This window comes from Lipotes vexillifer, unplaced genomic scaffold (assembly GCF_000442215.2).
Source record: "Lipotes vexillifer unplaced genomic scaffold, Lipotes_vexillifer_v1.1 scaffold1518, whole genome shotgun sequence".
Taxonomy (NCBI): Eukaryota; Metazoa; Chordata; class Mammalia; order Artiodactyla; family Lipotidae; genus Lipotes; species Lipotes vexillifer.
Window position 1 is genome coordinate 540,386 of NW_006789830.1, and position 27,841 is coordinate 568,226.

The following is a 27,841-nucleotide window of genomic DNA, read 5'->3' on the forward strand; positions in this document are numbered from 1 at the left end:
AAAAAAAACAAACAAACAAACATTTATTTCTTTTCCAGCCATGAAGAGGGATCCACCTCTAAAAAACTGAAGACCGAGGGAGATGAAGCCCACTTTAGTATTTCCAGCCTGGCTGAAGGCAGTGTCACCCGTGTAAGCAGAACTTGTCTGGTGTGCTCCCCTTTTTCAGGAAGGTTGGGGCTTGGGGAGATTGTATCAATTTTTGTTAGTCCTTTAACGTAACACTTTCCTTGGTCCTTTCAACATATAAGCCATACAAGTCCATCCCACTCTTTTTCCTTTTTCCTTTAATTATTGTCAGTGAATTACCTATAGAATTATTTATATTGATATATAGTACATAGAGCACTATATAGTATATAGAGCGTGAAACATCACTTTCGTAGAGTTTTTTTGGTAACTTCATTTTGCAGCTTTCTGTTTAGTCACAACGGTAGGATAAGTGTGGGGGGGTTAATGATACGAGTCTTAATCTCCAAGTATGTAAGCTTTAAGAGTATAATTCTCTTTTTTCTAATATACAACTTCATAACAGGTTTCACTAGTTTAGGATTTCCCCAAACCAGGTATCCTTTGACACTTGAGATCTTACTTATTTAATGGGATGGTTTTTGGAACTTGAACGTATTGCCTTGTTTTAAGTGGCATTATGTTGAATCAGTGGATCTTAAAAATTGTCCCTTACTACTGGCCAAATATACTAAGAAGGATAGCTCGCCCTAGGGCATACCTTTTGAATAAGTAATACCTGAAAAAGTAATGCTCTCAGAAAAACTGAATGTCTGAAAAATGATTTGGATTTTATTTCAATGTCTTGTAGTAAAGGAAAAAACATCATGACCTTATTTATTCTGGGAGCTTTTCTGACTGCTATATACCAGAGTTGACTGGAAACTTTAGTACATTTTGTACCAACATTTACCAGCCATTGTAGAATCCCATTGTCTTCTCCCCCTCCAGCTGAACTTAAGCCCTATTAAGGTTGGGATCGGAAGGTAAAAGACATAGGTATGATCAGAAAGTGCCATATAGTGTGGCAGAGATTTTCATCTTTGAAACTTTCCCACCTAGCACTGATTTGCTTTTACTCTGGGGGACATGTTTAGTTTGGGCATGTTTAAATAGTCTACCAAAACTTCAATGCCAAAGGGTCAGCAGCAGCCCCCAGGAAGGACAGTTCAATGAATTAAGCATCAGGCTATTATTTCTCGTGTCATCTTAGTGGAACAAAGATATTCTGAACTGACCCTGCACTGCAGAATCCTCCCGTTCCTAATTGGTTGGGTGTCAGGATGGACAGGCAGTCTTCCACATAAAGCCTTCAAACTGGGCCGCCTGGTGCCTTGGGTGCCTTGGGTCATACTTCTGACCCCTCTGGAAAGAAGTCAGTTTGCATGAGGAGAGGTAAGTGAAAATACGGACAGAGGACAGCCCTTTGACCACAGGAATCCACTAGCTTTTAACAGATCTGTAGAAATGGAAATGAACAGAAAAGGGCCTTCACTTTGTCTTTGCCTCTATTTTATGAGAACACACTTATTACATTAAGCTGTCTTGTCTTGCCTGGGTGCTGCCAAAAAGAGAAGTGACCTGCAGTTTCATTGTCTGTGGGTGTGTTCTAGGTTGGAAGTGTGAATCCTGCTGATTTCATCTTTGAAACTTTCCCACCTAGCACTGATTTGCTTTTACTCTGGGGGACATGTTTAGTTTGGGCATGTTTAAATAGTCTACCAAAACTTCAATGCCAAAGGGTCAGCAGCAGCCCCCAGGAAGGACAGTTCAATGAATTAAGCATCAGGCTATTATTTCTCGTGTCATCTTAGTGGAACAAAGATATTCTGAACTGACCCTGCACTGCAGAATCCTCCCGTTCCTAATTGGTTGGGTGTCAGGATGGACAGGCAGTCTTCCACATAAAGCCTTCAAACTGGGCCGCCTGGTGCCTTGGGTGCCTTGGGTCATACTTCTGACCCCTCTGGAAAGAAGTCAGTTTGCATGAGGAGAGGTAAGTGAAAATACGGACAGAGGACAGCCCTTTGACCACAGGAATCCACTAGCTTTTAACAGATCTGTAGAAATGGAAATGAACAGAAAAGGGCCTTCACTTTGTCTTTGCCTCTATTTTATGAGAACACACTTATTACATTAAGCTGTCTTGTCTTGCCTGGGTGCTGCCAAAAAGAGAAGTGACCTGCAGTTTCATTTTCTCTGGGTGTTTTCTAGGTTGGAAGTGTGAAGCCTGCTGAAAACTTCCGTGTTCTAGTGAGGCAGAAGAAGACCAGCTTTGAGGAAGGTAAGAGATGTGCCGTAGGCTTTGCAGTTAAGGAAGAGTGGTTAATTAGGTTAACTGATTTAAGTCTAGACTAGTAAGTGTCACCTTTGGTCATAATGCCTTATATAGCAGTTTTCTTTCCTGGTGGATCTTTGTGACTGTCCCTTGTTAGTAAGCTCACCGAGGTAACATTATGAGCACAGGAGAGTAAACTCAGCACAGGTCTGCTAAACAGAGACGAGCTAATTTGTAGGTCTCCCTGTTAAGAAAACTGGGGGCCAGAATCTTGGAGCTTTTAGTTCCACTTCAGTGAAATCCTTTGGGGATAAAACGTTTTTGTGTCATATCTTCCTGTTTTCTGAGACATATAATTTTTGTTCTCTCCTAAGAGTTTCAGCCCCTTGACAGTAATCTCAGAAAGACCTTACTGCTGCCCTTAGATTTGATCCTTCTGAAATTGACCCTGTCCTCACATTTGTCTTTTCAGATATAACCTAGAATTCCATTTAGGCTTGAGCTGATACTAAAACAGCTTTGAGGGATGGATAGAGGGTCTCAGACTGACATTCATTCACTTGATTGCATTCAGGTTCCTGTTCATTCACCTTTAATGAATGGCAGCTGGCAATTGTAATCCTGCAGGTTTGTGTATATAACAGTATTGCATTCATTATTGCTACCCAGGGTCAGGACTGCAAGCTGCCTTCTCTGAGTGTTTATGTTCATGTGTGCACAGAACCTTCTCTTCCAACTTCTTGGCATTTTGGGGGAAATGAGTCCTAAATGCCTAGAAACACTACAGCTTTTTAATCATCTATAGTACCTAGCGTAGGTCTAGAGGCCTTACTGCTTAGAGTGTGAGAATCCTAGCAAGATGCCTAGACTTCCTGTGCTGTTGCCCAAAGGCAGTTATAACCAGCTGAGAGCATATAATCTGCCAGGCCAAATCTTGTTGGTGGGAACACAGAGGCCAAGCCCATGAGAATTTCCTGAGGAAGACCAGCTCCATCCTCATGGTAATCTGCATTCTTTTAGGTGGGGTGTGTATGTTTTGTGTTCTGAGAATGGGGAAGAGCTTTTTGCCCTGTTAAAGACTGACGTATAGAAGAAAACCTTGAGTTTTAACATAAAACAAAACTACGTCTAAATAGAAGGAGGAAATCTAAAATTAAAGTGACAGCTTCCAGAAGGATTGGGGGAAACAGTACTCCAGAATTTCTCTCCTTCAAATACTGGGTTAATCAAAGGAGGCTTTCACAGCATTGAACCTGTGTTGTCTCCTAGGCTGCATATTGTGACTGTGTGTTTGGAAGGGGGCAGAAACACCACTGTGACAAGTCAACAGACTCGGTCATCTATCATGGTTGTGTTTTTGAAGACAGATTGAGGCCTTCTTATCTTGTGATGATATGTTATGGATTACATCAGCCAAAGGCAAAGGTTGTCCCTTTGGAAGTAATTGGTCTTCCTGGTTGGTGTAGGTGTGATCTCTTCAGGGACTAAATCTAGCATCATCACCCTTATAAAGGCAGCCTACTAGTTAGTTCAGGTCATTGTGCTGGCACTTACTCTTTGTCTCGGTTATTCCACATAGCAATCCTGCAGAGTCACGTGAGCAAGTGGAAAAAATATTAAAGCTCCAACAGCTGGTGTCAGAATTTTCTGAAAAAGAAAATTATGTTTATTGGGAAAATATTTTGATAAGTCTTTGGGGTAGAGACTGAGTCTGTATCCCCAGGTTTGGTTGTTGGCCAGTGCCGGGGTTCAGAGGAGGGGGAAGCTGCTAGCACCGTAGAAATGGAAAAACTGGAGCTGGTTCAGGAGGGAAGGGGATGAGGAGAACAGGTAAGAGGGAGAGGAAGTGAATGAATTTATGTAAGGGCACAGCGTTCTGCAGTACTTTCCCAGCTCATGACTGTAGATACTCAGTGTCACTAAAACTCTGGAATGCTTGGCTGGAGTGCTCCATCTGGGGAAACTGGTGAGGAGGCAGTTTTGGGTCTGAAAGTCCTTCAGGCAGAGCGGAGAAAGCTCCTGAGAGCACCAGAGGCCAGAGTCTAAAGAGGTCATGAGAGAGTAAATTCCTGAGAATTTGCTTACATCTTAGGAAAACAGTGTTTCTCCTAGACTAATTGGGGATTTAAAGCAGTCTTGTGAAAATAACAAGGGCAAGTGGCCCCTCGATGGCATATAGATTAGAATAGGTATTATTATTATTATTCCCATTTTATAGGTGGAAAAACTGTAAAACTGGAAGAAATGAACTTCCCCTCCAAATCACACAGGGATTCAAATGCATGTCTCCTTCGAATACTGGATTTTTCTACCTAGCAGTACTATTTCTCCTGATTCCTAATGCCTTCCTTTCCTACATGCTTCTTTGTTTAAATATTATAAGGTCAAGCATCTCAAACCTTAGGCCCATAGATAGGATTTTTGTTGAGTAGACGGTTCTTTTCTGTTGAATGTGACTGAGTGCTGGCACGTTGTAGTGCTGTGATGGTGGATGTCCCTCTGTACCTCCATCTGGGACTTATCAGTCAGAGATCGCCAGTGACCTCACAAAAGCAGACTTTGTGCAGAGCTGCAAGAAAATGGGACTGCCCACTTGTTAGCAACTGGTTCTGTTTCATGGTCCTAAATTGGCTTCCCTTTTTTGCTTCAAGCTCCAGAAATTTTGTTTCTTCATTACTTTTCTACCTTTGTTCTTCTGCTTGGATATCTCTTTGCTAAGCTCTTTGTGAGCCAGGACTCACCTTGCAAGCCCAAAGTACCCCTCCGGACTTAAAGCTGCCTCCCTAGTATTGGTCGTCTAGAGGCAGAAGCCCTTCTCTTCTCTCTAGTGTATCTGTTTTTTAAATTCAGTTGCCAAAAGCATGATTAATAATAATTTTACCCTTCGTTAGAACTTGGCCCTTTCACCTGTTGTTACAAACTAAAGTATGGGTGTAATTCCTTTCACCCGTCCTAGTAGCAGAGTCAAACTGAGAGTATTGTGACCCTATCCCCTTGACATCAGCAGTAGGCAGCTACACATTTACTTATCTAGTTTTTTGTGTGAGGGATGTTTCTTGTCCTCCGATTATTGGCATAGAGTAGATAACACTGAACCTCAGGAACGTGTTCTTTCTGGCTGTTGATGCTTCTGTAAGATGTCTTTGATTCTCAGGTGCTCTTCTTTTTCTGGTCCCTTTCCTTCTCCCTCACTACCCACCCACTCTTCTATTACTACAGTTTTAAAATAGAAAATTCTTGACCACAGCTGCATGTATAATAATCATCGCTCAATTGTGAAAGTGGGGTTGTTTCCCTCACATAGTATTTGTAAGCACATCAGCACCATCATCTGTGATGTCTGTTGTGTGTAGTTGTGGATTATTGGAGAACCTGAGTCCACAGAGTTCTCAGAGACTCCTCAGCAGTGACAGGGTGGCAGAGCTCTGTTCCACCAAACTGAATTCCCAGGAGCCTGCTTGGTTGAAAAACCAACCTGTCAAGAAAAGGCATCCTAAGTAGAAGTGGTATGGACTCCTATTTGGGGTCTGTTATTTAACATTAGATTAATGTGCAGTGAGTGTAATGTGCACACGTCCATTTGATAGATGATGATGCCTTTATTCTGTGGCTACTGAGATATTTCATTTTTCTCACATCTCTTTCCTCTCTCTCGCTTTGTTTGGATCACATCTCATCCTCAAGTCTGCTGCCTTTGTTCTCTAACCTATCTTATTCTCATACATCAAACAACATCCTTCCAATTTTAAAGGACATTTCTTAAAATTCACTTCTGCAAGATCTCCCAAAGTTAGGCAGAATGTTATTACCACAATTAGTAATAAAATTATATTATTCAGCAAAGTCAAACAGATAAATTTTTTCAACTCTGTGGGTAGAGCACTATCCCCTTTGTACAGCTGTTTACTTACACACATATGATTTTCTGCCATGAACCAAGCCTAGCCTGTGGATTCTCAAGAGTTGGGATCTAGGAGAAATTTCCTGTGTGTGTGTGTGTGTGTGTGTGTGTGTGTGTGTGTGTGTGTGTGTTTGTGTGTGTGCGTGTTATGTATTTTCTTTTTTTAATGGTGTATTAATCTTGGGTATGGATTATGTAACCTATTATAGCTCTTTCCAGATAAACATAAGAAGATAGAAATATGGCCTTTATTATTTTGCACAGAGCTGGTAAATTTAAGAAAAATAACCTCCGTTAAATACCTTGAACGTCTTGAAAGAAGGGTACTAAATACAAACAGAACTAAAATTTTAAGTATCTTTAGCTGTATAAAAGTTGACGTACTTTCTTAGTCCTTTCCCAAAATAGCAGTGATCCATCTAATCACAAGAGAGAAAATACATGATTACATATTCTAGAGGTTTAGTCTATACTTTTATATTTTTTATTAACTATCTTACTTGTTCTTCACTGGCTTTCTTTTTTTTTTTGCAGTATGTGGGCCTCTCACTGTTGCAGCCTCTCCCCTTGCGGAGCACAGGCTCCGGACGCGCAGGCTCAGAGGCCATGGCTCACGAGCCCAGTCGCTCCGCGGCATGTGGGATCCTCCCAGTCCGGGGCACGAACCCGCGTCCCCTGCATCGGCAGACGGACTCCCAACCACTGCGCCACCAGGGAAGCCCCTGGCTTTCTTTTTAACTTGTCTAGTTTTAAATTGTTAAACTCCAGAACTTGATGATCCAGGCTTATTTTACACCTCACTTATCAATGACAAGTAGTCTCATTTGAAAACAAAAATCAGTTTATTTGGAATTGTAAAGGATACCTACTAAAAGGGTATGTTATTATTTGACATGGTAATTGTGTATCAGTGACCCTTAGGGTCTTGTTCATCTTCCATGTGGCATGGATTGAGGCCCAGAATAGTTGAGATGACTTTCCACGGATTATTGCAGATATGCGGATCAGATTCCAGAGAGCCAATTCTTGGCCTCTTGTGGCTTAAACATCTTCATTGGTTGCTTACATTTCATTAGACAGCACAGCACTGCTCTGAAGTTTACATTTTAATATAATAAAACTCATTAACCAAATAATTAAAATGAAATCATTGAAATGAAGACAAAAAGAAAAAATAAAAAAGACATGGCATAGAAATCAAAGACCGTCATATACACCCAACCACTTTATGAGTAAGTGTTTTCAGTTTTCACAATTCTCCCTAAAAGGCATCTGTCCAATCTTACTCAGCTTCTAGCATCTTTTCAAATTCCTGTCAATCTGTAGATCAGAATATCTCTAATTACAGAGTATGGCTCTTGTAAAATGTAGCCTGGCTATCTGTTAAGAAAAGAGAGCGTACAAATCCTGTTTGCTATAGGTAAGCTCTCTGTGAGCACCAAGATTTCTTCCTGAGAGCATTAAAGGACGTCTATATGTGATACACGACAGCATTTTCATTCTCCCACTGTTTTGTTTTCTCATGCCAGGTGGTAAAGTTGCTTGCCTTAAACCTGCTGAGTATTTTTTCCCCTTTTTATGTTAAAAACAGAATATTTTTCCCTCTGGCTGAAAATTTGGAACGCATATGAATGCTTTCCCTGTGTCAGAACAGCTAGAAGAACAGAGTCCATTCAAGCCTGCATTTAACATAGTGACCCACTGGCTTGCTTTGATGACCTGTGCCAGCTGCTGGAAACACAGAATTAATGATGGGTGTTTTGGAGAAAAGGTGTGTTACCCAACTTGCTTTTGGAGTTCACCCTTGCAGGAAGTGCTAATGAGAATGAGTTGTGAAGCAAAGAGCTGTTGAAGTACTTACGGCAATTTGGTTTTTTCTTTATTGCCTATAAATTCATGGTGCATTCATGGTGCATGGTAGATCACTGTCATGCAGGGCATTGTGCTTGGTTCTCCTTGAATTGGAGAATTGTCTTCACGATTGTTTCTTAAGCCCAGCTGGTTGATAAAGGAAACTGATTCCAGGTTGTGCTGATGTGCAAACTGCCTTCATCAATGACTTAAAGTGACTGCTTGTGGCAAACAGCAGAAGCTCTTAACCAATTAAGATGTTTAGGAAAGGATGTTAGGCTTTTGTTAAAATAGTAACTAATGGGGCTTCCCTGGTGGCGCAGTGGTTGAGAGTCCGCCTGCCGATGCAGGGGACACGGGTTCATGCCCCGGTCCGCGAAGATCCCACATGCCGCGGAGAGGCTGGGCCCGTGAGCCATGGCCTCTGAGCCTGCGTGTCTGGAGCCTGTGCTCGTGCAACGGGAAAGGCCACAACAGTGAGAGGCCCGCGTACCGAAAAAAAAAAAAAGTAGCTAATGGGCTGAAATGTGTTAAGAGGAACCTAGAAACAGCTTGGAGTCCCATTTAAAGGCAGTAAAAGTATTTTGGTCCCCTCCCCCTTTCAAATTATAAGTGCAGGGCAAAAAGTATGCTTACACAGAAAGAAGTGGGAAGTATAATTTGGTACGCTTAGTCCTGTCTGTTTCCATGTCTACATAAAATTTTTTAAATGGCATACTAGTTTCTTTGGTCAGAAAAGGGAGCAAAGTTTGGTTCAGATATAGAACACAGTTTCAACAGGGCTTGAGAATATTATCAGTGTAGATGTCCTTGGACATAAATTAACTTTTTTTTTTTTTTTTTGCAGTTCCTTATGGACAGTTGCAGAAAAATCTTTAGTTAATAGTTATGATTAAAGACCCTGCTGTGGATTGAATTGTGTTCCCCCCAAAATTCATATATTAATAAAGCCCTGACTCCTCATGTGATGGTATTTTGAGATGGGGCGTTTGGGAGGTCATTAGGTTTAGATGAGGTCATGAGGGTGGAGCCCTCATGATGGGATTAGTGCCCTTATAAAAAGAGATACCAGAGTTTGCACTCTCTTCTCTTTCTCGCTCTTTTTTTTCTCTGTGATGTGAAGGTGACTGTCTGCAAGCCAGGAAGAGAGCCCTCACCCAAACCTGACCATGCTGGCACCGGCTTCCAAACTGTGACAAAACAAATTTCTGTTGTTGAAGGCAGCTAGCCCATGATATTTTGTTATGTCAGCCTGAGCTGACTAATACAGGCTCATTTTCTTTTCCTTTGTCAGATTAAACTGCTGAAATCCTGTATTTTATCTCTTTATGTCTTTTAGTGGTAATGAGATGCAACTGTAACACTCAAGTTAGTCACTGTGTTTCATTGGTAGGCCATTGGAGTCAGGAGCCATTCCTTATATGAGAACTATCTAACTATAATTCTCTTGCCCTTGGAATCTAGTAGTGTTTCCTTGGGGCATTGAGGATAAGATTTACTGTCTGAGCTTTTCAGCAGTTATTCTGTAGAAGAAACATCTAGTGTCTCCTTTCTGTCTGTGGTAAATCTCCACAAATCTCTCAGTTAAATTGCACTTATTTATTGCCAGTTTTTAAATAGTTCATTGAAGTATAATTTTCTACTATAAAGTGTACTCATTCTAAGTGCAATTTAGTGATCCTTTATAAATGGAAAAGGTTATACAATCATCACCACAACCCAGTTAAAGAACTTTTCCTTCAACTCCAGAAAGTTCCCTGTGGCAGTGTGTAGTCCTTTTTTCCCCCACCACCACCTCAAGCACCTAATTTCTGTCTCTATAGCTTTGTCTTTTCTGGAAATTTTACATAAATGGAATCACTCAATATGCAGTGTTTTGCATCTGACTTCTTTCACTTAGCATAAGGTTTTTGAAGTTTGTCTATGTTGTAGCATGTATCAATAATTGGCTTCTTTTTGAGCTGAATAGTATTCAGTTTTAATGAATATGCCACAGTTTGTTTATCCACTCGCCAATTAATGGATATTTGGATTGTTTCCAGTTTTTAGCTATTACAGATAATGCTGCTATGGACATTTGCATACAAGTCTTTGTATGTTTTCAGTTTTCTTGGGTGGGAGTGGAATTGCTGAACCATATGGGGAGTTTATGTTTAACTTTTTAAGAAATAGCCAAACTCTTTTCAAAAGTGGCGTGCCATTTTATATCCCCACTGGCAGTGAATGAGGGTTCTACTTTCTCCACATCCTTGATAACCTTGTATTGTCAGTCTTTTCAGTTATAGCTATTTTAGTGCGAATGTGTCAGTGTATCATTGTGGTTTTAGTTTGCAGTTTCTTAAAGACTGCTAATGATGCTGATCAGTTTTCATGTGCTTATTAGCCATTCATATGTCTTCTTATCTTGTTTATCATTTTTTTATTCTTCTATGGGCTGTCATATTGTTGTCATCTATAAGAAATCTTTGCCTAGCCCAAGTCACAAAGATTTTCTCCTGTTTTTTCTTTTGAAAGTTTTAGGCCTATAATTCATTTTGAGTTGATTTTTGTAAATGAGTAGTTGGTAAGTGTGTAGGTTCATTGTTTGTCAGAGGGATTACTAATTGTCCCAGCACCGTTTGTTGAAAAGACTGTCCTTTTCCCATCGAATTGCCTTGGCACCTTGTTGAAAATTATTTGACCATAAGTGTAAGAGTTTATTTCTGTAGTCTTCAATTTAATTACATTGATCTGTGCCTGTCCTTCACTAATACATTGCTTTGTTTACTTTAGCTCTATAGTAAGTTTTGAAATACTGTATCATAAGTCTTCCAATTTTGTTCTTTTCTAAAATTGTTTTGGCTAATCTAGGTCCTTCACATTTCCATATAAATTTTAGGATCAGCTTTTCAATTTTTAGGGATTTTGATAGAGATTGGCATTAAGTATATAAAATAATTAAGGAAGAATCTCCATCTTAACAATATTGAATTTCCTAATCCATGACCATGGATTCTTTTTCCATATATTTAAATCTTGTTTACTTTCTCTCCATAATGTTTTATAGATTTTAGTGTACAAGACCTGCACTTCTTCCGTTAAATTTTTGCCAAGTGTTTTTTAATTTTTAATGCAATTGTGAATGAAATTTTTAAAAATTTATTTTTGGATTGTCTTGCTAGTATATAGAAATATTGATTTTCGTATGTTGGCCTTATATCCTGCAGCCTTGTTAAACTTGTTTATTAGTTCTAGTTGTTTTTATATACTCCTTAGGATTTTCTACTTACAGGATTATATTGTCTGCAAATAAAGGCAGTTTTACTTCTTTCTTTCTAACTTGTATGCTTTTAATTTCTTTTTTTCTTTTATTTTACTGGCTGGAACATCCAGTACAGTGTTGGCTTTCAGACTTTCACCATTAGTATGATGTTAGTTCTGAGTTTTCTCAAATTTCCTTTATCATCTTGAAGAAGTTTTCTTCCATTCCTGTGTGACTGAGAGTTTTTATTGTGAATGAATGTTGAGTTTTGTCAGATGCACGCTCTACATCTATTGAGATGATTATGTGGGTTTTATTCTTCTATTTATATGGTATACTATATTCATTGATTTTCAGTTGTTAAACCAGCCTTGCATTACAGGGATAAATTCCAGTCAGTCATGGTAAATAATCCTTTTTGAATGTTTCTGAGTTCATTTTGCTAATATTTTGGTAGGATTTTTGTGTATATATTCATGAGGGATACTTTTCTGTAGTTTTCTTGTGATAATCTTTGTCTGACTTTGGTATCAGGGGAATACAGGCCTCATAGAATGAGTTGAGAGGTATTCTTTCCTCCTCTTCAGAATTGGTATGATTTCTTCTTTAAACATTTGATAGAATTTGCCAGTGAAGTCTTCTGGACCTGGTTTCTTTGTGGGAAGATTTTTAAAACTAATACAGTCATTTTACTTATGATAGAGTTAGTCAGATTTTCTATTTCTTCTTGAGTCATTGGTGGTAATTTGTGTCTTTATATGAATTTGTCCATTTCATCTAAGTTGTCTAATTTGTTGGCATAACATTGTTCGTATTATTTTTCCCTTACAATATTTTTAAGTTCTGTGGTTTATAGTTATATGCCTGCTTTTATTCCTGATTTTGGTAATTTTTATCTTCTGATTTTCTTGGTCAGTCTAAGTAAAGGTTTCTGGGCTTTGTTTCTCTTTTATAGAAGATCCTAACTTTTAGTTTTATTGATTTTCCTCCATTATATATTTTTAAAATTTCATTGATTTCTGCTCTGATCTTGATTATTCCCTTCCTTTTGCTTGCTTTGGTTTTAGTTTGCTTTTTTTCTAGTTTCTTACGCTGGAAGTTTAGATTACTGATTTGAAACTTCTTTTGTAACATAGGTATTTAAATCTGTACATTTTCGTCTAGCCAGTTCTTTAGCTGCACACCATGAATTGTGATAACGTGTTTTCATTTTCACTCAATTAGAAATGCCTTCTAATTTCTTTTGTGATTACTTTGACCTTTGGATTATTTAGAACTGTGCTGGATTATTTAAGACTGTGTTGTTTAATTTCCAAATACTAGGAAATTCCCAAATTTATTTCTGTTGTTGATTTTTAATTTAATTCTGTTGTGACTGGAGGACATATTTTGAATGACTTCAGTCCTTTTAAATTTATTGAGACTTGTTTTATAGCTTAGCATATAGTCTGTTCTGACAAATGTTTCATATGCCCTTTAAAATAATATGTATTCCGTTGTTGCTAGGTTGAGGGTTCTGTAAATGTCAATTTGGCCAGTTTGGATGATAGTTTTTTCAAATCTATATCTTTGTTGACTTTATGTCTAGTTGTTCTCCATGATGTTTTGAGTATTGAAGGTTATTCACCTTGAGACCTTGTGGGCTATTAAGACCTTTATCATTTTTACCTCACCTAGCTAAACAAAAATCTAGAAACCCAAGTGAATTTCTAGAGTACCAATAAAGAAAACATTGTCAGTTCAAGTAATAGAGTGTATTTTAAATAAAGGTCTTCAGGTATTGGAGTTTAAAAAAAAAGAAAACTTAGATGTATATATCACAGGATTATGTGTATGTTTCAGAATCCTCTGCTTCATGGGAGGAATTCATTTACATTAGTAAATGACAAGCTTACTCAGTACAGGAAAAACTGGAGATTTCAGGAAGTTGCTGGCAAGTCTTAGTTCAGTGTTTAAAGATTGGGAAAATTCATAGGTTCATTGCTCCCTCCTTTCATTTGTTTCTTCTTTGGTGCTCTTTTTCTCAAGCATGGGTGTATTTTGTTTGATTCATTATTTGCCTCATACATAAGTTTGGATTATCCCAATTATCTCATAATTGTCCCATTTCTAATTACTCTTAGATGGACTATAATGAAGCCAGCAGGACTTATACATTGGAATTTTAAATGTATAGAATTACAGGGAAGGTTGAATTTGTGTGTGTGTGTGTGTGTGTGTTCCAATAAAACTTTATAAAAACAGGCAGCAGGGCTTCCCTGGTGGCGCAGTGGTTGAGAGTCCGCCTGCCGATGCAGGGCACACGGGTTTGTGCCCCGGTCCGGGAAGATCCCGCATGCCGCGGAGCGGCTAGGCCCATGAGCCATGGCCACTAAGCCTGCGCGTCCGGAGCCTGTGCTCCACAACAGTGAGGCCACAACAGTGAGAGGCCCGCGTACTGCAAAAAAAAAAAAAAAAAAAACCAGGCAGCAGTCAGATTTGGTCTACAGGCCATAGTTTGCCAACTTATGAGTTAGAGTATACATTGTCTAGTTAAAGGAAAAAACAGGTCCATAGGCAAACAAAAAAATGAACCATCTAGTTGGGACAGAGCTGTTAAAAAATGAAATAAAGATAAGAGAGGAAAAGTAAATAGGGAAATTACCGTTGGATCCTGATCAGTATATATGTTCAAATGTAAGAAAGACTTACATTTCAGTGAGCATACAGCCAACTATAACAACATCGAAACCTAGAGAAGGATACAAGACCACTCTTATCCTATCATAGCCCCATTATAAAAAAAAAGTTGCACACATCCAAAACAGAAGAACCAAGATGCCTGAATTTCTGTGTCAGAGGGATTATCTAAGGTTGCAATCTCCCACTATAGGAGTCATCGACAATCTGGTGTAGTGGAGAAAACATGGCGTGGGAGTGAAAAGCCCTCGATTCTAAACCCAGATTTAGATTCTGGGTTTTTTTTAGAAGGTTTGTAGATTCAACCTTCACTTTCTAAAATTTGCCTGCCACAAATCTGGTTCAAATTGGTAGACTATCCTGAGGATGGTGGGTGAAATTAAATAATTTCTAAGGTCATGTTTCGTACTCTCCTTTAAGTATATGAGTAATAAACAGAAGGAAGTAGGTGGTAGAGAAAGAATAAAAGAAATAAAAGGATCAGTGAAATAGAAGGGTCCTGAGTAACTGCCATCAGTAAATGTCAACCCATGAAAAATGTCTTTCCATTTAGAACTCACTAAAAATAGTTTTTTATTGTTAACTTATGTAGTAGTCTCTTATATGTTTCGAGATGACTTAATTGCTTCTTTGGCTTCTCATTAAAAAATAAATACATGCTCATTGGAAAAAAGTCAAGTAGTAATTCAGTAGTACATAAAAAGGGGAACTCTCTTCATTCATTGTCCCCCTCTCTTCCAAACCCTCCTTATACCCACATTCTGTCTTGCTTTCTCTCACTTCATAGGAATAACCCTGTTAATCCCTATTAATGTTCTATATCATAGTCAAGATGGTTAATTGTTTTAGTGTATGGTAAATTGAGGTTATAGCCACAGGTAGTACATTTTAGAGAACCTCCCATTCCTCATGGGATCAAGCATCTTGACCTAAGAGGGAAAAAAAGAGCTTACAACAAGATGGGATGGGGCTAATTCATACTTAGTGACAACAAAGATGCCTGCATATATAGTCATGATAATGTGGAAATGATATCTTATCCACACATACCTGCATACATCTTACATAGCCCATTACTCTTTGTCTATGTATTTTCCCTTTCCATAGAGCTTTATTTTAACCATTTATATCGCTATAAAATTAAGGTAAAGGGTGGTGATCAGAATTCTAGACTGTCCAATCCCCCATTCAGTGATAGCCAGTACTGAATACACAGTGTATGGGTTTAAATTGAAGGAACACAAAAAGACATCTTAATGTCTTTTAGACATGAAGCTTTTAGAGGAGTAACTCAGTGAGGCCTTGATCATTTATTCATCCATTCAGCAAATGGTGTTGAATGCCTATTATGTGCTATTCATTGTGGCAAGATACAGACAATAAACAAATAAAATCTATGTTCTAGGGCTGCTGTAACCAAACAAACTGGCTAGCTTAAAACAACAAAAGTTTATTTTCTCTCAGTTCTGGAGGTTAGAAGCCCAGAATGAAGGTGTTAACGGGGTTGGTTCTATCTAAGGACTTTTGAGGGAGAATCCATTCTATGGCCCTCTCCTAGCTTGTGGTGACAACTGGCAATCCTTGGTATTCCTTGGCTTGTAGATGCATCACTCCAGTCTCTGCCTCATCTTCAGTTGGAGTTCTGTGTGACTGTGTCCAAATTGACCTCTTCTTATATGGACATCAGTCATATTGGATTAGCTCCCCCCGCTTTATGAACTCATCTTAAATTGATTACATCTGCAAGGACCCTAGTTCCAAATAAGGTCACATTCTGAGGCTCTGGAAAGAACTTGAATTTGGGGGGCAACACTGTCCAACTCATGACAGCACTATAGAGAAAACTTAAAACAGGATAGTGGGATGGTGAATGCTGGGGTTGTGAGGGGCTTGTGATTTTACATAGAGGATCAAGGAAGGCTTGTTGCTTGGTTATCATTTGAACAGAGAATTGAGGAAAGTGGAAGATAGAGCCTGGTGGATATCTCTGGGGGAAAGCTTTGCAGACAAGAGGGAGCATTGCCCAGGAGCATCAGGGAAACCCAGTGTATCTGGAGGAAAGAAGCGGAGGTGAGATCAGAGAGGTATCTGGGGCACATATCACATAGGGCCTCCTAGACCTTCTGCTTTTACTCTGAGTGAAATGGGAAACCACTAAAGAGTTCTAAGTAAAGGATGATCTGATTTCAAAGGCACTCTGGCTGCCGTGATGAGCATGGGCAAGGTTGAAGTAGGCAGATGAGTTAGAAGGCTACTGCAGTGATCCAAGTGAGAGAGGTAGTGATGGAGGTAGCGAGAAGAGGTCAGCCTCTCGATATATTTTGAAAGTAGACTTGGCAGGTTTTGTTGGCAGTTTGAAAATAGGATGTGAGAGAAGGAAACAAGTCAAGGGTGACTGTTAAGTTTTTGGGCCTGAGCAACTGGAAGGAATTGGCATTTACTGAGAAGGGAAAGACATACTAAGTTGGTTATATAGGTCTTGACTTCAGGAAAAAATTCTGGGTTATAAATATAAATCTGGGAGAAGTCATCATAGAGATGGTCTATAAAGACATGAGAATGGGCGAGATCCTTAAGTGGGGGAGAGGTGTGGGATCTAGGGCACAGGTGGAAGGGGTAACTTAGATAGATGCACACCCAGACAGTTCATCCAAGCCAATAGGAAGGATGCAGAGTATGGGTATAGAAGCAGGTGGGTTGACCAGTTTGAGGAAGAATTCACGGAAGAGGCTGACATGACCTGAGCCATAAAAGGCTGGATAGGAAAGGGCCCAGAGAAAGGTATCCCAAGTGAGGCAACAGCCAAAGTGATGGGGTGTCCTAGTGCTATGAGTACTAACAGGACTTTCTCCAGAGATAAGGGATTTTTGTTACTGCTGTTATTTTGTCTCTTGAGTTTACTGTTGATGAGCATTTCTGAACACTTTGTACCATTTCTAAGTTTCTTCTAATTTTAATCACTTTCTAATCCAGTTGTTTCATATCTGTCTTTTTCTCTCCATCCTAAAAAACACTAATTTAGGCTTTCATTATTTTACCATTGGACAGTTATAGCATCCTATATTAATTACCCTCCAAGTCCTTCTTGTTCAACTCATGCCGTGTGTTGGTACAGATTTAGCTTCTTATAGCACAGATCTGATTATGGGTCAGCCCTTCTTAGTCACTCTCTGTTTCTTTGAAATTAGTCCCCCAGCCAAGACTTTCCACAACCTTGTCCCATCCCACCGTTCTAGACCCATATTTCTACAGGTCCCCTCTGTGCATCCTGTACTCAAACCAAACTGTACTCCCGCTAATACTCTTGGCTTTCTGGCTCTTCTGTAGGTTTGCTCGTGATATTTCTTCCACAAAGAATGTCCTTTCTTTTTTCTCACCCCCAGATTTCCTCTAAAGAGATTCTGGAGGTTTAAGAGCCAGTGTATGCTGGGCTACTAATGCCCAGTAGTAGTTTTATTGTAATATGATTCATTATCAAAGATGCTGCTGCTGGTCTGCCATCAGTGGGACAATTAAAACCTCTATTTATTTTTATGCTTTCTGAGTACTGCTGGTTAGTAGTAATTTTTTTGTTTCCATCACTGTCTTTAATAATAACGATTTGAATTTTTGAATTACAGCAGAACTAATCCTCAGGTTCTCTGTATTGATTTATAAATCTTAGCCTCATCAAAGAAGAAGTAGAGAAAAATAACATCTCTGTATTTTGAGCTCTAGAATATTATACAACTTTCTTCACAAAATCAGAAAAAGATTAAAAATAATGAAAGAAAAAAAATGAGGGGTCCTTGAGGAAAGATACAATATAAACACAGTACATCATTATTTACCAATTTTTAAGAAGATTTACTACATGGAATATGGTTTGAAAATTTCTGGTACTTGATATTTCCATTTAAGAATGAGTCAAATTCTTGAGGCATATTGTAAAACACTGCGCTGCCTCCCCTCCTCCATCATCCACAAAAGCACATTCAACTAGTGGCCGCCTGCTTCTCTCCTTGCTGAGGAGTCTGACTCATCACTCACTGCATCTCTTCAGCTAATCCATGAATTTCAGTTCCATTCAATTAGCAACTTTTAATTGGATCTCATTGCCAGATTGGTCTGTTCCAGAGCATTTTCTCTTGGCTGCACTGTTTCTATGGCTACTTGGTTCCTTCTGCCAACTTCCTGTATTAGTTTGATGACATCCACTCAGGTCTGAAGCTAGACAGATACTATAAAATTACTACAGCACTGTTAGTACAGTATTACTACAGTACTACTGTCATCATGCATTCTGCCTCCCTCCTACCACTCCTCTAGAATGGGTTCAAGTCTAGACGGTGTTCTGAATTCTTCTGTATCACTTTAGTATTTAGTAAATTATCATATTTTAGTATGGTTCACCAAGTTTTAGAATTTGTTTTAGGACCTTAGAAAATTATGGAAAAAGAAAAAAAGAAAATCTTGGAGATGCTCTTTCTCTGCCCTCTCCATTCCCTACTCCCTACTCCCAACCTCAACGCATACTGCCAAGCATATAGCACGTGTATATTACATAAATGAGCTAAAAAAAATCACTTTCTCAAGGGCTTCCCTGGTGGCACAGTGGTTGAGAGTCCGCCTGCCGATGCAGGGAACACAGGTTCGTGCCCTGGTCTGGGAAGATTCCACATGCCGCGGAGCGGCTGGACCTGTGAGCCATGGCCGCTGAGCCTGCGCGTCCGGAGCAAAAAATCGCTTCCTCATTTGATGAAGAGAACTTCCTTTAGTTTCTTATGTTACCATCAAGCCATGGCCCTGAGCCTGCGCGTCCGGAGCAAAAAATCGCTTCCTCATTTGATGAAGAGAACTTCCTTTAGTTTCTTATGTTACCATCATGTCCCAGTTTTGCACTACTTTAAGTGCACTCCTTTCTGGAAATGGAGGAATTAGACTAAAGAGTGGATGTTCCTTGTTCTTTACTTAACTGCTATATGCCCTGTAAATATGAACTAATAACCTTCAGGTTTTATGGGACATGTTCAGTGTTCAGTGGGTCTTTAATAGTTAAATCGAGTGTTTTTAGTAAAAAAATTAAAAGACCATAGAATGCCATGAAACCCACCCATTGGCCAGCAAACTTAAAAATTTCCAGCTGACTTGGGAACAGGTCTGGTCTTACACCCAAGTTATTTAAGATGAGAAATACTATTCATCCAGAATGAAAAAGACTTGCCATAATGTTCCCTACATAAACTTGTCTTGAAGCCAGTGGGCTGAACCAGATGCCATTATTTTAGTTTCTCATTAGCTTACACTACCACCTTTTTTTCTAGAGTGAGCTAAGACCAAGAGACCTTCAAAATCTTTCTTCCTGTGGCTACACAGTAGGACTCCAAAAATAAAACAAGAGAGGTATCATAGTCTGCAGGATTGGAGTCTAATAAAGGTTTTGCATTTACTCTGCTCCTGTGCCTGGGGTTTTAATTTAACACATCAATGAAAAGTTAGCATTTATAAAGGGGGGAAAACACCCAGCAGGACTTACTTTTATTAGTGCAATTTGTAAGAAATGACTGCATTTAATGAGAAAATCGTTAAGCATGGAAAAAATGGGCTATGACTAAACTTATGGAGCTTAAACGTTGAGGTTTTAATTGAGTTTTTTAGTTATTGGTAAGAAAAATAATAATAATAATTTTAAAAACCAGGGCTATATCTGTACTGTTGAAGTGGTCAGTGCTTTTTATACCTTCGTACAATTTCCTGTGCTACTGATCATGCATAATATTACTGCTGTGGTATTCTCTGTCATATCTACTGACTTTTTCTGTTCTTAAAAGGGGGGCAAAGAATCTAGCACAACAGTTTCTAAAAGGGGGAAGGGTGGGGGCAGAGGCAAAGTGCAGGACAGAGCTGTGTCTACTCCACAGTCCACCTGCTTAAAAATAAGACAACAATTGAATTTCACTTTCAGGTTCATAAAGCTTATACTTTTTCCCTAGTTCTCAGTTTCTTTTGTTGCCACCAGTGATTTATTTTTCCCTAGTAAGCAGATTTCATTAAAGACTGTAAGACTAAAAATGGGAATAACACCAGACCAAGGAGCACAGACATTCAGGACAAATTCTTGGTATCTTAGATCCAGACTTTTTTGGAAGTGGAAGCAGAAAGGGTGTTTAAGAAATAAATCAGCATAAAATGTCATTTAGAGGGAAAATATTTAGGGTACCTTTTTTTTTGTACTTATATTTTCAGTGCATTTGCTCCTGAAAGGACATGAATACTGTGGGAAGGGTTCAGTCACTTCTGGTTACTCAGGTTTATCAACATGGTCCACACAGCTGTGGGGAACCTGTTGGCTGTGTTTTGTCATAAACCTGAAGGAAAGGGAACTGTATGTAGCTCACCCTTCCCCTGTGTGCACCAGCTCTGGGGGGAGGACTGGGGCAGGTCCAGCCCCTGTGGGTTGCATTTTCCAGGCTCCCACAGCTACTAGCTTCCTACTGGGTTCAGCCAGTGTGAGAGACTGGTGGAAAGTAAGGAAGGAGGGAGAAGCCAGGATATTTCTCTTTTTCCTTTACCGAGTAGGGCAGCAGCTCCAAGTCCTCCTTGGTTTTGGCTCCCATAGGACAGGCCCCTGAGCTTTAGTTATACCCCCTCGCATTTCTTTTCTGCTCTGTTCTGTTCTCCACAGTGCCAGGGGTGCTAGGAGCTTCGTGCTGTTCCTAATCTCTGGGTTACAGCACCCATTCTCAGTTGGCTTAATAGTTCTTTATCACCTGTGTAACAGTTGCCTGCATTAAACTTCCTGGTTAAATATTCAGTGATTTCTGTTTTTCTGGTTGGACCCTGGCCAATAATACACAAAGCCTGTAACCACAATGGCCAATTTATATCCTATAGTAAAGAGACACAAGGAAGCTTCTTTGTGACAGATTTCTGTTTCTGTAACCTTTATTAAAAACTCTTACCAGGCAAGTGTTTCTTGTTAAGTTTTTGCTTTAAAACAGTGATTGTAATTTACATGTGGATTTAATTGGCGGCAGACTGGACTACTTGCTTAGATTTTTATTTGCTGCTGATAGATGTTATTCCTTTTAATTCTCTTAATGACTGACCTGATCATATGCTTATTTGATTTAAATGCTTGATCTTTATTGTCACCTTATTTTGTTTTATAAAGATGCCATTGACTATGTAAACTGTTCGACATTTAAAAGTGATTTCACTGCTAACATCTTCAAAATGTGCACCTCTTCAATAAGTAAAATTCTCATAAGGCATTGATTGAGATCATGAGCAGAATTAAACTGGGAAACATCCTGAATGATGCCTAGGCTCAGCAAAATCATTTGAGATGGTTTTCCAGTCCTTTATATATAGTGTGTGACAGCTGAATGAACCTACTACTCTTTTGGCTCTGTACAATGGAGGGAAAAAACCCACAACAAATGACTTCCTTTCACTTTGTTGGAAACATCTTTGCAGAGAACAGAGGGAGTAAGTAAATGTTAAGTCATAGGCCAACAAGCACATGGCCCCAGATGTTTGTGACTGCAGCAAGAAGGGAGATGACTCATTTTGTAGGACTTTGGAAGGTGTTGAATGTTTTCTCTAAAGAGATTAAACAAGGAAACACTGCCGTTTTCCTCTTACATAACACTTCTGAATCTCGATAACATTTTAATATAGCATTAAAGTATTATTGTGTTGACTCATTTTATGTATCGACAATCTGTACTCCTGTCAGATGCTGGCTTAATATATAATGTCCCTATTATAAACCTCAAAATCCAGAACAGAAACTTTTGAAATCCAGAATAGACATCTTGTTTTTGAAAACTTCTTGAGATAAATGACAGCCTTTGCCTGACCTGGTATCCTAAGATGGATGGCCTTTCCAATGGCCATTTTTTATTTTATCTGCTAATGAGTATTACTGAGCTTCTGACTAACTCTGAAAAGCATTTTGGTGAATTATAATTAGGGCTGTGATTTACTGAGTATGAACACTGACAGGCCATTCCTTAGCCCTGTAATTGATGTAGAAGCAGAGAAAAGCACCCTGATGATCAGCATTTCCTGTATGAGGAGCAGGGGGAAAGGGGGAGTCAAAGTAGATTATTTTTTTAGCCATTTCTGCATTTTACTTTTATTAAAAATGGCAGGGAAATGCCACCAAAGTTTGGATGAGAGGTCCCTTATCCACATCCCATTCTGATATTCAGTATATTAAAACATCATCCATCACATCTATTCACTGGTGTTAAATGATTCATTATAGTCAGTGAACCACAAAATAGTCTAGCTAGAGGGACAGAATTCAGAACTATGGGCCAGACACACAGGCTATGTAACTGAGTATTCCTAGAAGGGCAAAACCTGGCTCTGTGTATTCATTGGATTTATTAGAAGTTTGGATATGTTTATCTAGTACCTGCATTCCTGAACCTTCTGGAGGAAAGAACAGAGCAGTCTAACATGTAAATAAGAAAACTAAATCCAGATAGGCCTGCAAATACATAAGGACTTCATTCTCAAATGGAAACTGGCTATTGAGACTCTCCTGCTTTTTTTCTTTGTATCTTTTCTTTTCCATACTGTTATTGCACATGGATTATTGGCTTTGCACTTGCTTTATTTTAGTTTCTTTTGAGTGTTTTCTTCTATAAGATGGCAACTGTGTGTGTGTGTGTGTGTGTGTGTGTGTGTGTGTGTGTATTCCATCATATTTCAAGATAAAAATGGGTCTGGAAGCTGTGTTTTTGCAAAGCAATTCAGTCTCTAGTTGTTCCACGGGTTCCTGGGTGTAAGGACACCCTAAGTTTCAGTCCTTAATCTTTTGTGCTCATTATGCTCTTTTCCTTGCAGAATTTATATAATAATTATACATAATATTATTTATGTAATACTTTATAGCACAGTAGACAGTTCTCCTCTTCAAATAATTTCTTCTCTCAGTATCTGTGTTGCCTTACCCTCCTTTTTCCAGTCTCCTTGACCATTCCCTCTTGGCCTCCTTTGTCAGCTCCCTTGCCGCTGTACAACCTCTAAACGCTGCAGTTCCTAAAAGGCTTGTTCTTGAACCCTTTTTTTCCTACACTTTCTCTATCCTGCCACAGGCCCCTTGCACACATTGTTCGTCCTCCTTGGAACTCCCTTTCCTCCCACCTCCTCTCCTGTCTTAATTCTTCCTCCTTTTTCTTCTCTACTCCTGTCTATGGACTCCATGTGCTGGACCATGCGCTTTTCTCCAGATACACCCTGTGCTTTCCCACCTCTCCTTTTTTTTTTTTTTAATTTATTTATTTTATTTACTTATTTTTGGCTGTGTTGAGTCTTCGTTGCTGCGTGCGGGCTTTCTCTAGTTACAGTGAGCAGGGGCTACTCTTCTTTGTGGTGCGCAGGCTTCTCACTGTGGTGGCTTCTCTTATTGCAGAGTCTAAGCTCTAGGTGCACAGGCTTCAGTAGTAGTGGCTCACGGGCTCTAGAGCACAGGCTCAGACGTTGTGGCGCACAGGCTTAGTTGCTCCATGGCACGTGGGATCTTCCCGGACCAGGGCTCGAACCCGTGTCCCCTGCATAGGCAGGCAGATTCTCAACCACTGTGCCACCAGGGAAGCCCCCACCTCTCTTCTTTATACTTTTTGCTCACTCTGTTTTTTGCTGTCTGATAGTCAAATTGTTTTTCATTGCCCAGCAAAAATGCCATGTTAATTCATGAAGCTTTCTTTTAATCACCAAAGATTTTTTCTAATTCAGAATAGTTGGTATATTTCCGTACCACTCACAGCCCTGTTCACATTTACCTCCTGTTACTATTTTTTGTGTATATGTATTATATCTTCTGTTAGACTGTAAACTTCCCAAGGGTAAGGATCTTATCTTCAACTTAATTGTATCTCCTATAGAATGTAGCATAGCATTTTATATGTAGCAGTTATACAGTAAATATGTACTAGGCTAAATTAAAATAATCACTAAATCAAGCAAAGAGAAATATTTACATTATAGCTTGCTGAGACTCCTTATTCACATTTCAAAAGAAATGAGAAACTTGGCATCTCCGGGATTACTGCCCTTGGCCTGTAAAGGCTCTTATTTGTGCACAGATATGAAACACTGAGTGAACTTCATATCAGACTGTCTGAGAAAGCAGGCTGCTTGAGTGGTATAGGAAATATCAAACATTTCTGTTACTTCGCCTTTCCAGGCTAAAAAAGGGAGATAGCTTCTATTGCTTTGAGTTTCTTGTTGATTGTTTTCTGCTCTGCTTACTAATCAGGGTTCTGTTATTTACCTTGTTTAAAAAGACACATCCAAACATTCCTTCTCTCCTTTGAGTTGTAGTTGGATATTAATTCACTGCTGCCGGATACATTGGTAAAGATTTCTGAAATTGCAGGGAAGTGTTTCTTTAATCCCTCAAGTTGGTTAAGTACTTTATTGTAATAGAGATCATAATCTCCTAGTTGGTAGAAAAGATGAAATGGTTACTGGGGATATTTTCTCTTGCTGCAAAATTATTATATTAGGAAATACTTTGTCCAGTTTTTTAATCCTTTTCACATGCTGCAGGATCCTTAGGAAATAAGTTGATGGCACTGCATTTCATGTCTTTCATAAGGCATTGAGCAATGCTCAGGTCACTGTGATTCAGTTAGTGGCCTTGCGCCTTTATAGGCAAGCCTTGAAAGTAGTTTTCATTAGTACTGCACGCACACACATTCATAGCTATGAGAATGCTTGGATGAGGCCACGACAATGGCAGACCTGCAGTCTTAAATATATCTTGACCATTCAGCACAGACCGCTGAACAGCCAGCTAGCAAAAAGCACTTTCAGGGGACAAGTGAGAGTGAGCCTTTAGGCCATGACTGTGCACATCTCCTTGGTTTGTTCCTCCACACAGATCGTAAGTGTCCATTTTGATCTGCTCAGCAACTTAAGTTCCCTGATGACTTTATGCTTTTATTTTCCTCTGCTTATTTTTAATGAAGAATGTTTGTTTGTTTTGTTTATGAGGTAGTCTCAAGTTGCAACCCACCTTGGAAACTATAACATTATTAACGCATTTCTTCTTCCTATAGCATTTATGATGTTGCTTGCTGACCATTATTGTTAAGTATTCATGGCTCTGTAGAGTGCTGAGTAACTTAGAGACTATTCAGATTCAGCTAAGGGCAGAAGATATGTAGCAATGATTTTCCATTCTAAAAGGACTTTATGAAATTAAGATGAGAGCTGGTCTTTTCTAATTTGACCTGTGATTAGAAGAAGATGGAGTGTCCCTGGCTCATTATTTTTCATTGTGTGACACTGTTTGACATTTATCCTGAGTGGAATTAGGGGAGGGAATAGAAGATCTATTTTCTATGACTGTATCAGGAAAGGCAGTTTTGAAATATCCAAATGACCCCTGAATTGTGGGGGGAAAATAAAAAGCAGCAACAGCTTAGTGTTTGAAATTCCAAAAGGAACATTTAGCTGTAATTTTAAGCATTTTAGAAATTTTATTTCTTGTCAAATGTCAATAAGTATTATGCAGACTTTCTAAATGTAGACTTTTGAAGTCAGTGTTTTGCATCTCATCTTTCCTTCCCATCCACCCCCTTACAAGAAAAATGGCTTTTGTGCATATGGACCACGAGGCTTTTGATCCATAACACATACTTACAAGCGCACAAGAGCATACATTCTCTCTAACAAGCATCACTCAAATCAAGGAAAATAAATTTATTGTCTTATGTTCTAGCAAGTCACCAGTTAATAAATCACATTGAGCAGTTTTTGGATACTAACGAAACACTGTATTTTATGAAGAGCATGGACTGTATCAGAGTCTTCCGGGAAGAAGCCATTCAGGTAATGCTATCCTGTGTCCTCTTCCTAACCAGTTGGTCACCATCACAGGGAGGAGACATACAGCACCCCACAAATAAGCCTGGGCTTTGGAAATACTCATCCTTACTGTGAAGAGCAGCGTATGCCAAGGAAGTAGAAATGACTAACTCATTTTGCTATTGGTGTCATTTCTGAGGAGGAATAAAGATGTGTGGGTGAGTGGGATCTTTTATCCCTGGGAGTTAGCTTTTTATTACACTCTATAGCCCTGGCTTTATGATTTCTATTTAGGGAGCGAATGAAATTTCTATTGTATTGTATTATGTTTGGCTAACGATTTTAGGGAAATGGATGGAAAAAATATAGTTGTGTAATTATTGAGAAGGATTTGATGAAGACAGAAGTAGGGATCTGAATGCCAGGAAAAAAAGAACACTGAAAATGAATAACTCAGCACTCCTGTCCCACCTTTTGTGGGGTTTTCTGTTTGTTTTAGTAGGAATATTAGAAAACGCATCTAAAAATCTTCCAAATTATTTCTAGGCTTTTATACATAAACTCTAGACGAGAGTGAGCAAGGTGAAATTAGAAAGTATATTTTTAAAGTAGGCACGGTTGTAGTGTACATTAGTTTGTATGTGGGTGCTTTTTACATATTTACTGAGTAAATGAACAAATTACTTCTTGAATTGTTTAGGTAGTTACAAAGAATGATAAGAAAATGAGAAAATTGTTCAAATTAGAATGGGATAAAAGATTCAGAGGTAGATAATCCAAATTCCCTACAGTTAAAAAAAACAAAATTTTGGCAAAGTAGAGTCAGTATAAGACTAAGGATGACTCAGTCAGGTGGAGAAAGATTTGCTCAGATGAAAAGGTAGTGAAAATGGTTTTGTAGCACCCCTACCCCATGCTCCCCCGCCCCAGGCTGGATGGAGTGTCTGATAACGCTTCTGTGCACTGTTGCCACCACATGTCCTTTAGAGTACCAGGTCATTGGATTCCAAAAAAGAGAGAGAGAGAAGCAGGAGATGGAGGAGGATCCAGAGAGACTTTAGAGACATATCAGTCCATCTTAATGACCTTTTTGAACTAAAAATATAAAAAGAAAGTAAGTTGGGAAAATGTGACTGGTTATTTGCTCCTGTTATTAATTTTTTGTGAATATTTTAATAAGTCTCTATATTTTAGATATTGCATACTGAAATATTTATAGATGAGCTAATGTGATTGAAATTTGCATTAAAACAATCCAAGGGTTGTGGGAGAAGGTGAGGGTATAGATGAAACAAGATTGGCCGACTTAACAGTTATGGAAGCTGGGTGATGGGTACACAAGCATCCCACTAAATTACTCTGTCTTTGTTTGACTCTGTCTATATTAAAACTTAAAAAACAAAGTACCAGGCCACCAAAAAAACTGTGTGGCTATGGAAATTTCTGCGCCTTCAACAGATGGAAAGATTTCTGGCTCCCAGCAAATGAAGGTGAAATTTGAAATGCCAGTTTCCCATTTACCAAAGAAGAACATTTTATATATTTTTAATAAATATGGTGGATTCTTGTATATGTACTGCTTTGGTCTGGGGATGAATTACGCTTCTGTATGAGCTCTGACCTGCCACCTCCTCTACCTCCACATGCTACCACAGTTTTCAGAAGAGCAGCACTTTAACAGTTTCCTGAAAGCCCTTCGAGAGAAAGTGGAAGTTAAACAATTAAATCATTTCTGGGAAATTGTCATCCAGGGTAAGGTGTCATTTGCCTTTTTATCCAAATATTTATGCTATTTTTTTCTAAGTATAAATTCTAGATATAAATTATATTGTGTGATGTGTTATGTGAGGACCTGATAACTGTCCATGTGGATTTGGGAAACGCTCAGGATTCAGTGAACTAAAAATTTTGCTTAATAAGCATAAATACAAAGTGATAAATAATAAGTAAACATATAAGTCCCATCTTAAACTCGTTATGCAGCATGACCCTTTCAGAGATTACGCCTTTCTGTTTGATGAGTAAAGAAGCTGTGCAGGCAGACATTGCCCCCTTTCTGCGATTCTTAGAC

At 39.0% G+C, this 27,841-nt stretch overlaps 1 protein-coding gene across 1 annotated transcript in view; it reads left to right on the forward strand.

The window, feature by feature from the left end:
- Positions 1-27,841, forward strand: part of XRCC5 (X-ray repair cross complementing 5) — a 106,820-nt gene that overhangs the window by 60,407 nt on the left and 18,572 nt on the right. The window contains exons 15-18 of the mRNA XM_007462853.1: positions 39-132; positions 2,224-2,293; positions 25,685-25,794; positions 27,426-27,522. Coding sequence (XP_007462915.1) covers positions 39-132; positions 2,224-2,293; positions 25,685-25,794; positions 27,426-27,522 — 371 coding nt within the window. The remainder of the gene's footprint in view (positions 1-38; positions 133-2,223; positions 2,294-25,684; positions 25,795-27,425; positions 27,523-27,841) is intronic.